This window comes from Carassius carassius, chromosome 9 (genome assembly GCF_963082965.1).
Source record: "Carassius carassius chromosome 9, fCarCar2.1, whole genome shotgun sequence".
NCBI classification, from domain to species: Eukaryota; Metazoa; Chordata; class Actinopteri; order Cypriniformes; family Cyprinidae; genus Carassius; species Carassius carassius.
The window spans coordinates 33,744,548-33,758,587 of NC_081763.1; the positions used below are offsets into that span (position 1 = coordinate 33,744,548).

Genomic DNA, 14,040 nt, shown 5'->3' on the forward strand with positions numbered 1-14,040 from the left:
AAAAGGAGCCCCAACTAAGTATTGAGTGCTGTGCATGCTCATACTTTTCAGTTGGACTCTCAGAGCAGTTTTGAAAACTTTTTTCGTGTGTTTCTGCCCTGATTTAGTGAGACGGCAGACGCTGAAATCAACGCGAGCATTCTGTCTGCTATGTAGTGTTTTGGGTTTGAGTACAAACACATGTTAATGGAATAAAACGTTCTCACTGTACATGGTTGCGGTCTATCTGTGCATTCCAGGAGTATGCAGCACAGCAAAATAAGTGAAAGTGGCAGCACATTGTTCATGGTAAAAATGCCACCCCCTGAGCAGCATTAAGCCATCTTGGTAGATGCACCCAATTACTTATTTTAATTTTGAAACCTCTTCATTTAGGTACAATGGTGCAAAACCAACTACGAACATGGTTATTGTGAATATTAAACTCCTGTCAGGTTTCACCGCAGATACGTCACTGGTTCGTATGTTTTAAGATGACTTGTATGTAAAGTCCCAAGATGCTTAAAGCTGCTTCCGATATTAAACCATTTTTCCTCTCAGCTTAGATCTCCACCAGATTCATTTGCTCCACTAGTGCAGCGGGTTGATGCTGGAGATGACCATGTGCTGGTGTATCTGAAAGGGGTGAGATGTGCGCAGGGTAGGTTCTCTACCTGCCCCTTCATGTGTGCTTATGTGCTTCTCCGTCCCTTCTGTCTTGCAGGTTCCTAAGGATGTCCCCATGACCTACAGTCTACAACTGAAACAGGGTCTTGCAGTGCAGGATCTCAAGCCAGCAGTAATTGAGGTGTATGACTACTATCAGCCAAGTATGTGTTTTTGCTAACTCGTGCTTGTTGAATTCCCTGTTATATGCCTCCCTGTCCATGATCGTGCTTCATTTCTGGCTATAGGATGCATGAATAAACTCTTAACTAGTCATTGTTTGCCTCTTTCACTGCCACTTGCAGTTCACTTGCAGTATGTGTGGGGGTTATTATTATTATTATTTTTTTTTTAAAGCTTGTACAAATTTTGTCTTTTTGCATAATCCAGTTTAACTACGTAGCAAATGCAGTTTCATGCCATAATGAAATCAGAATACTTTACCATAAAGTAGCACTGCAGCTGTGATTGGTTCATTCAGTCCAATACTGAAAGTTAAGTGTCATGGATGAAATTAAAGGTGTGTGGGTTGTTGTTTTTTTAAGACCAATGTATCTGATCAGTGGCTGGTTCTTCTTTTTGAAGATGTGTCCGATGGATCGGGTGTTTGTTTCAGTCCGTGAACAGCTTAGGTGGCAATTTCTCACTGCAGTGGTGAAACACACTCACACTCTCTTGACCGTGGACAACATGTGCTTCATTAATTTGACTAATTCTGAAACATTAAATCAAGTGTGCAAAATAAATTTGGTCCAATCAATTTTCTATAGTCTGATTCAGTAAATGCCTCATTCAACCGCTCCAAGCATAGAGACACGCCTGCCATCTTACAACAGTCAACTTTGTAATTTACTAAAATATTTGAAGATGCCACAGTTCTGTGAACAGATTATTGTAAAAACTGCAGGGATTTAAATTCTTGATTAAAAAAGAGAAACCTTTCACAGGTGACAATGCCAGTTGAATATTCCTTATGGCGAATGACCTCAAGTTGACCTTTCCAATATTGTGGATGGCTTGCGTGTATTAGCCCATAGATTCACTAATGAGGCATCTACGCATACATATGCATGCAACCTTTAGCCAAAAAAAACAATGATTAATGCAAATATTGCAGCTTTGGCGGTACACTGGGAAGGAGGCCAGATGTAAAGTAGTCCTTTCTCTTTGGAGTGTTTCATTGCGAAAACAAAAATACTTTGTTTGGCCATCCAAAAGAGGACATGACTAGAAATCAGTGGTTAAGCTGTTTTTACAACACTGTTCCAGAACAGTTCAACCCAAATATTCAAATGTGTGCAGTACATTTTGTAGAGGACAATTTCCTGATCCTAAGAGATTAGGCAAGGCAAGGCAAGGCAAGTTTATTTATATAGCACATTTCGTACACAATGGTAATTCAAAGTGCTTTACATAAAAGAAAGTAAAATAATAATGAAGAAAAACAATAACAAGAATAAAACAAGCAATTTGATTAAAATGATTAAAAATTTAATTAATTAAAATGAATTTAAAACAGTTAGAAAATGATTTTACATAAAATAAAATACAAAAAAAAAAAAACAGTGAAAATATATATTGTAATCAGTTCGGACATTGCACAGTGCTCATTCAATAAAAGCACAGCTAAACAGATGAGTTTTAAGTCTAGATTTAAATGTGACTAGTGTTTTAGCACATCTGATCTCTTCTGGAAGCTGATTCCAACTGCGGGCGGCATAGTAACTAAAGGAGGACTCCCCTTGTTTTGTGTGAACCCTTGGTATTTCTAACTGACTCGATCTTAATGATCTGAGTGCTCTGTTAGGCTTATATTCAGTGAGCATATCTGAAATATATTTCGGGCCTAGATCATTTAGTGACTTAAATACTAGTAAAAGTACTTTAAAATCAATCCTAAATGTAACTGGAAGCCAGTGTAAGGACCTGAGGACTGGTGTGATATGCTCAGATTTTCTGGTTCTAGTCAGAATCCTGGCAACAGCGTTCTGGATGAGCTGCAGCTGTCTAATGGTCTTTTTGGGAAGGCCGGTGAGGAGCCCATTACAATAGTCCACCCTGCTGGTGATAAAGGCATGAACAATTTTCTCCAAGTCTTGGCTGGAAACAAAAGATCTAATTCTTGCAATGTTTTTTAAATGATAGTATGCTGATTTAGTTACTGCTTTGACATGACTACTGAAACTAAGGTCTGTCTCCAGAATCACACCAAGATTCCTGACATGATTTTTAGTTGTTTGACCCCTAGAGCTAAGGTATGCATTCACCTTGAACACTTCATCTTTGTTTGCAAATGCAATGACTTCAGTTCTTTCCTTGTTTAACTGAAGAAAGTTCTGGCACATCCAACTAATAATTTCATCAATGCATTGGCATAGGGAGTCAATTGGGCTGTAGTCATTTGGAGATAAGGCTAGGTAAATCTGGGTATCATCAGCATAGCTGTGATAGGCAATTTGGTTCTTTCTCATTATTTGACTTAGTGGGAGCATATACAGGCTAAACAAGAGTGGTGCAAGAATTGACCCTTGTGGGACTCCGCATGTCATGGACGTCCACTTAGACTTATGCTCTCCTAGACTCACATAATAGCCTCTCCCTTCTAAGTATGACCTGAACCATTTGAGTACCATCCCAGAAAGCCCGACCCAGTTTTCCAGTCTCTCTAGTAGCATGTTATGATCGACATTGTCAAACGCAGCACTGAGATCTAGCAATACCAGCACCGATATTTTGCCAGAGTCACAATTTAAGCGAATATCATTTATTATCTTAATGAGTGCTGCCTCTGTGCTGTGATGCGGTCGAAAACCAGATTGAAAATTGTCCAGGTATCCATTTGAGTTTAAGTATTTGTTCAGCTGATTAAAAACGACCTTTTCTATAATTTTACCTATAAAAGGAAGATTAGATATTGGTCTAGAATTTTTTCAACTGCATTTTTTAAGGAGTTTGGAAATGTCCCAGAAAGAAGTGAGGCGTTCACCACTTCTAAAAGATCTGCTTCTAAGCAGTTAACCACATTTTTGAAAAAAGAAGTGGGAAGTGTGTCAAGATAGCAGGTTGACGATTTTAGGTGCTGCTCTATGTCTTCCAGAATTTTGCTATCAATTGCTTCAAAAATCAACATAGTATCTTTTTGATATTGTGGCCTAATCTGTCTGACCTCTTGAGGATGTGCTAATCACCTTCCTGATATTGATGATCTTCTCAGAAAAGAAGGATGCAAACTCATTGCATTTGCTGTCTGATAGCATTTCACTGGGAATCTGACTTGGGGGGGTTTGTCAGTCTCTCAACGGTGGCAAAAAGAGTACGAGTGTTATTTAAGTTACTGTTTATAAGGTTTGAGAAGAAATTCTGTCTAGCTGTGGCTAGTTTCACATTAAAAGCATGAAGGCTGTCTTTATAGATGCTATAGTGAATTTCAAGTTTTGTCTTCCGCCACATCCGCTCTGCTTTTCTGCATTGTCTTTTCATAGTCTGAACTGCTGTTGATCTTCTCCAAACTGATTTCTGTCTGTTTGTTTTCTTACTGATTATTATTGGAGCAATATCATCAATAACATTCTTAACTTTGAGTTGAATGAATCAAGGAGAATATCAACAGAGTCTGCAGAAATTCTTGGTGTTAAAGATATAGCCTCCATAAATAGTACACTTTTGTTCTCGTTAATGCATCTCCTTCTGACAGAGACCGATCTAGATTCAGTTGTAGCAGACATCAAAATATCAAAGAAAATATGTTCTTAATAACAATGGATGAAATGTTTAGACCCTTACTGATGATTAAGTCTAGAGTGTGTCCACCTTTGTGTGTGGGTCCATGCACATGCTGAGTCAAGTCAAGTGTTTAGAACCATTATCATTTCTTTTGTAGTTTTGTTTTCTGAATTATCTATGTGAATATTAAAATCCCCTGCAATAGCAGAATGCGTGGAGCACCTTTCAGCACATTCCCTAGATATTCAAAAGACAAGTACTGACCACATGACACTTGCTTGCATTGATAGACCCCTTTAAATAGAGCAGCTACACCCCCACCTCTCCTAACAGTCCTGCAAACACTCATGTAAGTGAAGTTAGAAACATAAAATCCAGATTGTTTGTGGTTATAAAGTCATTGATTAGAAATGATTTATTTTTTAGTGAGCGAATGTTTAAAGATGCTAATTTGATTGCTGTGCTTTGTGTCTTTACATCAATTTTAGTTTGATGCTTAATAGGCCGCAGATTAGATGAGTTTGTCCTTCGGCTTGAGATGGCCTCAGACATTCTATCACGTGATAAAACTGAAATAGAGAAAGCTACAGGCACACTACAGATTAGACCACATACCGACTGTTCTGACTCATAGACTGTAAGTACTTTTAAATATTTAAAGAATTTGCCACTGATGTTTCAAACGTGAGTTTTGAGCAGTGTAGAGTAGCACTTGTTGTTTGTCATTTCTCTGATGACAAATGCAGACATAGCTTTATGTTTATGTGGCACGATGCATCAAGTGCCTCATCAAACCAGGACCTTCAGCATGCACTGGGACGGTTTGCAGCAGAGTGTGAAGCAGCTGGGATGAGAATCAGCACCTCCAAATCCGAGGCCATGGTCCTCAGTCGGAAAAGGGTGGCTTGCCCTCTTCAGGTTGGTGGAGAATTCCTGCCTCAAGTGGAGGTGTTTAAGTATCTTGGGGTCTTGTTCACGAGTGAGGAGAGGATGGAACGGGAGATTGACAGACGGATCGGTGCAGCTTCTGCAGTAATGCGGTCGATGTACCGGTCTGTCGTGGTGAAGAAAGAGCTGAGCCGCAAGGCGAAGCCCTCGATTTACCGGTCAATCTACGTTCCTACTCTCACCTATGGTCATGAGCTTTGGGTCATGACCGAAAGGACAAGATCCCGGATACAGGCGGCCGAAATGAGCTTTCTCCGCAGGGTGGCTGGGCGATCCCTTAGAGATAGGGTGAGAAGCTCAGTCACCTAGGAGGGGCTCAGAGTAGAGCCGCTGCTCCTCCACATCGAGAGGGGTCAGCTGAGGTGGCTCAGGCATCTGTTCCGGATGCCTCCTGGACGCCTTCCCGGGAAGGTGTTCCGGGCGCGTCCCACTGGGAGGAGACCACGGGGAAGACCTAGGACACGCTGGAGAGACTATGTCTCCCGGCTGGCCTGGGAACGCCTCGGTGTCCCCCCAGAAGAGCTGGAGGAAGCGTCTAGGGAGAGGGAAGTCTGGGGTTCTCTGCTTAGACTGCTGCCCCCGCGACCCGGCCCCGGATAAGCGGAAGAAGATGGATGGATGGATGGCACGATGCAACCTAACACGTAAAAAGAAAGTATAAGTCATTATAATCAGTAATTATGTCCCCACTGGATGCAACAAATGCCTCATTTATAATGGCTTTTAATGTTTTTGTACTGTCGCTGTGGCCAGGACAAAGCATCATAGTATGCCAAGGGGCGTAACATTTCCATCACACACTTGAGATATTCAGCCAATCACAACACACAGGATAGCTGGGCAATCAGAGCAAACCTCGCTTTTAAGAACTTGTTTCAGAAAGGTGGGGCATAGGGGAGCAACAATATTGTACAGTATGTGGAAAATAATTAGTTTTTTAACCTTAAACTGCATAAACATTTCATTACACCAAAAACACAAAATAATGTTATTTTCTGCAACATCATATAACCCCTTTGATAGAGAAATAGACTAGTGCAATTTTGGAATTAGTGGAATTACTAGGAATTTCACTGTTATAATATTTGCCATGGTTTATTTTCACGTTTGGTAGTCAGAGTCACCTGGGTAGAGAAAACCAGCCTCCATAGGGATTCTGCTGGGCCACGAGCCAGTTGACAATGCGGTTAGCAGTTGTTCAAGGCATTTAAAAGCCGTGCTCGAGTGCTGGTCTCTCCAGCCAGACTGAAGGTGTAGGTGAGCAGAGCCGTTGTGTAAGTGTTTCCCAGATTCCCAATGACAGGCCTCAAGCAAGACAAAGTAAGTAACTCTACTAGAGATGTTTTTACTATGACAGGGACATCGAGTTCAAGCAGTGATGTTGACGCTCATAGTCACATTATCACCAACTCAAACCCAAAATACACCAGTATATTGATTTAGAATAACAGCTCAGCCCTTTAAACCATTGGTTATGGCACATTTGAAGAAACATTGCCAAGCTACAAAACATGTTATCTGTTTCTGATGCAGAAAAGCTAGTCCATGCATTCATGACCTCTAGACTGGACTATTGTAATGCACTTCTAGGTGGTTGTCCTGCATCTTCAATAAACAAGCTACAGGTAGTCCAAAATGCAGCAGCTAGAGTCCTTACCAGGTCAAGAAAATATGATCATATTACCCCAATTTTTAAGTCTCTGCACTGGCTACCTATTAAGTTCTGTATCAGTTACAAATTATCATTACTTACCTATAAGGCCCTAAATGGTTTAGCTCCAGCGTACCTACAGTAACTAACCTTATACCACGTTACAACCCATCACGCTCCCTAAGGTCACAAAACGCTGGACTTTTGGTAGTTCCTAGGATAGCAAAGTCCACTAAAGGAGGTAGAAGCTTTCTCACATTTGGCTCCCAAACTCTGGAATAGCCTTTCTGATAATGTTCAGGTTCAGAAACACTCTCTCTGTTTAAATCTAGATTAAAAACGCATCTCGTTCACCAAGCATTTGAATAATGTATCTCTTAAATTGTGACTGCAGTTGTATCTGATAAATGCACATTCTTATTCTTTAGCTTGGGTTAAACTAATTCATTTTACTTTGTTGGAACAGCAGCTATGCTAAAGATGTCTCTATTTGTTTCTATGTTTTGGTAACTAGGATTTACACAAGCTCCAGTCTGGATCCAGAACACATGAGAAGAGATGATGCTGACCCTCAGAGGACCTCAGATGATGCTAACCCTGAATCAACAAAAAGAGCTAACAAATATTGCTACAAGTGTGACTGCATCATATAATAATTGCTGTTAATAATGTTCATCGTCTGGCTGACTACGTCTTGTATTATTTTTTCTGAAAAACCCTGTCATATGAACATAAACGGACAGTCACCACTTATAAGCTACAACTAAATATTGTAGAAATGTAATTTTCTATAAAGTTGCTTTGTAACGATTTGTATTGTAAAAAGCGCTATAAAAATAAACTTGAATTGAACGTAACCACCTTCATTGCATAGTGGTACTGCTGTCCCCTGCTGCATAAAAAAAACTATCTGAACCCTGCCTGCCGATCAACCAATCCTTTGCACTCTGAAGGACATTTGGATAAATGAAGATGAAACTCCTTGCTAGGCCAAAATATAAAAATATCAAAACCAGTCAACCTGGCCATGGAGGAAATTTATTGACAAAGTGAACATACAAACATGCCACAATGGATGATACACAAGACTAGAAAAACAGCATGAAACTCATCACGTGTTCAATTCATCGTAACTAAATGTGCTGTATGAACCATCACTATGCTTGCAGTTCAGCTGTCCTTGATATCTTATTTAGGTCAAAGACTACATAAGTGGATAGCCTGACATGCTCCAGTGAGAAGAGAAGAAATTAATGTCCTTGGGATTTAGTCTCCCAAGTAATGAAAAAAGATTGTCATCCACACCTCTTTGAAGGTAACCAATGGAGGTCTGCTAGATGGCTGCGGTGAACTGTGCCATGACTTATAAATACTGCAGCATATAAGTATTGGAAATTTTGTGTTCTCCTCAGCCATATGGCATCCATAAAAATCCATTAAGATACTTCAGCACATGGCCCATTATGTCCCCTATGAGAGCAAGAAATAGAAGAGGTCGAGCCAAAAACAAAAAACAAAACCACAATAAAAGCCCAAGTTATTCTGATAAATGTCACAGTGTTTCTTTCCCCTTAAATGCATCACTTAACCAAGGACTGAAATGGAGAATCTGGCTGATCCCTGGATCACATTTGTATGAAATGTCAACAAAGTTTCCTGCAGACCATTATGCAGAAATCTGGTAAACACACAGACCAGGACAAGTAGACTTCGAGTGACTATATCAGTGCATCCTCTTGTTGACACTTGGATCATCACATTTACAGATCCAGTAGTACAGACAGGAAGTGAGTAAGGATACATGCTGAATTGCATTTTAATTGATTATGTTTGCCTCTCAGTTAATAAAAAAAAACAGCCTCCACAAGCTTTCATGGTTGTGGTTGCTAGGCACCAAGCAATCAAATCCCCCTCAATCTGAGCTTTTCTCTTTAATGTTGTTGAATAGACACAACCTTTGTAACAATACAAAGTTTTTGTTGTTTTAATAGAAAAGAAAGTAATAATTTGGAATTGTTGGAGTTATTATTTGGAATTGTATTGTTTTTTTTTGTTTTTGAGAAAAGCTGGTTTTAATAATATAGTGTGTTCATTTATGATTTATATAATTTGGCTTAATATTACCAGGAAACTAGATGGTCAAATAAACCATACATGTCAATTGTCATTCTGTTGATTTGTACTTACATGAGTTCAGATGAAATGTAAATATAAATATCAAAATGACAACAATTGTGGTTACCAGGTATAACCATTATCGTGCAGTCCTATATCGAGTAACACCTCACATACCCCTTTTGCACCAAGGCAGTTTGAGTACTGGTTCAGACCAAGAGCCTAGTTCATGTCCTATGTCTTTCGAGACACAATGCTCCAGCTTTAAACCATTTTTGAAATGACTGCTATTTTTGAAATAGCAAAACTAACACGTTAAATTTGTGTATGCTGATGTAGATTTACAAAGCCATTAACATCAATAGCAATGCAACGCCCACCATTGCTCATTGTGCGTTGCGGCTTGTTCATGCTGCATTGGCACTGCATGGACAGGTCGGTGTGCAGCGGGAGTGATCGGAAAGTAAACGACTATGCTTTATGCTTTTGGATTGCTTTTGCGGTGATTTGGTGTCGTGCGGGAGCATGTTGAACACCTGAAAATATGAAACAACAGTGTTGGAATGTAACATGTCTCTAAAATTTGTTAAACTAAATGCACTACTGTTGTGGTCTGTTATGGTCACAAAAGTCAAAAAGTTTCATGTAACAGCAACATCATAACTCAAATCCTAAAGTTAAACCTGAAATAAGTCCAACGGGAAAACTGAACCAATTGCACACATATAAGCGCTGGCTCCATGATCCGGACGCTCTGATCTAAAGCACCGAGACCACACAGCCAAAGTGTTCTACTAAACAGGAACGGCAGTAGCTGGAGAAAACTGCAGACACCTGGAACTCACTGGAGTTGCACTTGCCAGGAGAACAACAAATGTAATTGAATTCTTGCTAGAGAAATCTTCATTTAAAATATATAAGTAAATATCCAAAAATTCATAGTTGAGATGTGAATGCGAAATGAGCGATGATGATGATGATGATGATGAATTAAATAAATGCGTATGAACATCAGTTGTGTGTAGTGACATACAACTTGAGTTAAGATAACAGACATGTCTGTGATAATACATTAACATAATAAACGGTTTTGGAACGACATGAGGGTGAGTCATTAATGGCATAATTTTCCTTTTTGGGTGAACCATCCCTTTAAGCACAGTCTTTAAAGAATCTTGTGTTCTTGAGAGGGCTGGGTGCTTATCAGTTGAAGACTGTGCTTAAAGGGATGGTTCACCCAAAAAGGAAAATTATGCCATTAATGACTCACCCTCATGTCGTTCCAAATCTGGCTCGGCTCGGTGTTCATCTTCAGTTCTCTCTTCACAGCAGTTGAGTCAGTGTACTGTTTGAGTAAATTAATTACTCTGGGATATTGGTTTGTTTGAACTCATAGGGAGTGTCAGCCACATTAAAAAAGTTAATAGCTTAAACTGTGTTCCAAAGATGAACGGATGTCTCACTGGTTTGGAACATGAGGTTGAGTCATTAATGACATAAATAACTTTCGGGTGAACTATCCCTTTAAGTTTACCCTTTAATTGTCTCACACCTCCCATCATTTTCAGCAACCAGTGTATGCTCATCTGCAGTGGTCCCAGAGTCCATCCATGTCACTATCACCCTGTGTCCACTGCAGCCCTCAAGTTTCTTGTATGGACTGATGTGCATGAGTTGATCATGTCACATCTGTGATAATAAACTTGTTAAAACTGATACTTCTCTCTGTGGTATTCTGAAAAGCACACCTGGTTCACTGCGATTCAAGCTAGCCCTAACAGTATCCTGTAGTTCTTCGCTACAGTAACACTCCTGATAGTAAATCCAGCTGACAGCTTAAACTCTGACTGTGTGAGTGCAGCCATGCAGTTCTCCAGGTCTGACATCATAATAAATACAAATCATTTCACAGATATAACAAAAAATGCAGCACAGCTTATGACATCGTTTATACTCAACACATTCAGGCTGTATTATGATACACTTTTAGTGCTTGTTAAAGGAGTGGTTTACATTTAGAATTAAAATTATGTCATTTACTCACATTCCACTTCTGTTCCAAACCTGTAGGAGTGGTGCCCATCAACTGTTCAAATACCAACATTTTTCAAAATATATATATTTTTTGTGTTCAACAGAAGAAAGTTCCTCCTGCGGGTTTGGAGCAACTGGAAGGTGAGTAATGACAATTTTATTCTGAAATTGAACTTTAAATAAGTACTTGAAAATAGGTACCTACCGGCTGAAAATGTGGTTTTGATGCAGCCAAAGTCTTATTGGGAGATGAGAGGGCCTGTATTATTTACCATTGGGTAAATAAAAGCATAACTTGGATCTTGTGAGGGACCTCAGCCAATCATACAATGTCAGTGACATCAATCTCCAGCATTCACGGTTCTATGAAAGTCAATTATAGTTAACAACACACAGTAAAAAAAAAAAACACAAATATTGCAAATTGCTGGTCAGTTACTTGTCACTACTTCACTTGAGATTTGGTTTTTATTCATTTAAAAAAAAAAACAGCATGACCGGCCATTCACCCAGAAATCTGGAAGCCATAGAAACAATATTTCATTTTCATTAAACTACACACAATATGAAACTTAGTAATAATTATAATACATGTTATTTATGGCGCCTTTCTGGACACTCAAGGTCACCTCACAAAACATACTAGTACAATACATTTATAAATCAATGAAATTGTAAAAAACAATAATTACAGAGCATAAAATCAGGGTACTTAACTAAAAACAAAATTAAGAACGGATTGATCATGTGTGATATGCCAGCTTAAAGAGATGAGTTTTCAGGCGGGATTTAAAAATAGAAATTGAGTCAATATTACGGATATCTGGTGGAAGAGAGTTCCAGAGACGAGGGGCTGAGCGACTGAAGGCTCTAAACCCCATGGTGGTCAAACGGGCAGAAGGTAGAGTAAGATCTATAGAAGAAGAGGACCTAAGAGTCCGGGTCGGTGTGTTAATGTGAAGTAGGTCGGTGAGGTACAAAGGTGCAAGATTATGGATAGCCTTAAAGGCCAGAAGTAAAATCTTAAAATCAATGCGGTATTTAACCGGGAGCCAGTGCAGCTGCTGAAGTACAGGAGTAATATGGTTAATGAAAGGAGTTCGGGTGATAATTCGGGCAGCAGAGTTCTGAACCAGTTAAAGTTTATGTAAAGTTTTGAAAGGAAGACCAACAAGAAGGGAATAGCAATAATCAATACGGGATGTAACCAGTGTATGAACGAGAATTGCTGTACTAGTGAGTGAAAGAGTCGGTCTGAGGCGATTGATGTTACGTAAGTGAAAGATATGACCAAGTGGTAGCAAATAGATGATAAACAGAAGGGGCCCCAGGACAGAGCCCTGGGGAACACCAGAAGTGACAGGGGATAATTTGGATTTGAAATGTTTAAGCTGGATAAACTGAGTGCGGCCAGAAAAAGATGATTTAAACCACTCCAAGGGTGTATCAGTGAAACCAATAGAGACTAATCTGTCAATGAGGATGTTATGAGAAATGGTGTCAAAAGCTGCACTTAGATCAAGGAGAATAAGTATAGCGAGTAATCCAGAATCAGCTGCCATTAATAGATCATTAATGATTTTCAACAGAGCTGTTTCTGTACTATGACAGGAACGAAAACCAGATTGAAATGGTTCATAAAGTTTATTGTCAGACGTGTGCATTAACCTGATGTGTGATTGTTTTTTCTAGAATTTTGGAAAGAAAGGGTAAATTAGAAATTGGTCGAAAGTTATTGAAATTGTTGGGGTCTGCACCAGATTGCTTGAGTATAGGAGTGATTGCAGCTGATTTTAAAGATGAAGGAATAATACCAGAGGTGACCAGAGGAATGTATAATATTAGTAATTCTAAAAGAGAGGGTAAACAGGCATTTACTAAGATGGTAGGAACAGGATCAAGTGCACAAGTGGTTGGTTTCAATTCTCTAATAATGCCTAATACTTCAGCAGCAGAAGGAAGTGTAAAACTTGAAAATGGGCAAGAAGGTGTTGTCAAGGAAGCTGAAAAAGACAGACTGTGAGAGGTATTAGTATTCAGTTGCTGATGAATCTTTTGTACTTTGGAATTAAAAAAAATGACATTAAAGAATTACAATAAGCAGATGAATATAGATGAGACATAGTAGAGTCTGGTGCTCGTAGAATGTTGTGGACCATGGAGAACAAGGTTCTGGAGTTACCTTCCCCTGTGTTGATTATATCTGCATAATAGTTTGATTTGGCCGTAGAATTAGAATCTTTATAAAGGAAAATGTGTTAATTAGAAATTAGTGATGTCCTTTATTAGAATGTTTTGTATCAAAGGCATATAGTCACAAGTCATTACAATTAAATGGATGAGGCTTTTTTTTTTATAGCGCTTTATTACAATCATTTTTTTTTGGGGGGGGGGGGGGGTGAGTCACTCCTCAACCACCACCAGTGTGCAGCATCCACCTGGATGATGTGGTCGCAGGTGGAGTGGAGGGAGAGAGCCAATTCAATGAATGGGGATTATTGGGTAGCCATGATTGACAAGAGTCAGTGGAGGGAATTTGGCCAGGACTCCAGGGATACACCCCTACTCTTTACATGTGCCATGGGATTTTTAAATGAAGTTACAAAGAAAACCTTAGACCAACAGTTCCCAATTACAGTCAATCGCACCCCCAATCTGCACATTTCACATGCATCTTAATCACATGAAATGTTCTATTCAAGTCTAAGTACCCATATGATATTCTGCTGTTTGAAGCAAGCAGGTCCCATTCAAAGTGGCATTACTGTGTGAGACAACCATCACAGTGGTATATCATTTCACCTCACCAAGTTTAGTCTGTGAAGAGACCCTAAAGCAAATCGATGAAGTGTTCCCCAAGTGAAGTAAACTTCATATGACTTCCCTTGCTGAGGGAGTAGTGAGAATTGAACACCATAGGGATC

At 39.4% G+C, this 14,040-nt stretch overlaps 1 protein-coding gene across 1 annotated transcript; it reads left to right on the top strand.

The window, feature by feature from the left end:
- Nucleotides 1-344: 344 nt before the first annotated feature.
- Nucleotides 345-826, top strand: LOC132149771 (pregnancy zone protein-like). The gene is made up of 3 exons (XM_059559172.1): nucleotides 345-457; nucleotides 541-624; nucleotides 704-826. Exons 1-3 carry the CDS (start codon nucleotides 404-406, stop codon nucleotides 824-826), a joined length of 261 nt encoding a protein of 86 aa, XP_059415155.1. The 5' UTR covers nucleotides 345-403.
- The last annotated feature ends 13,214 nt before the right edge of the window (nucleotides 827-14,040 follow it).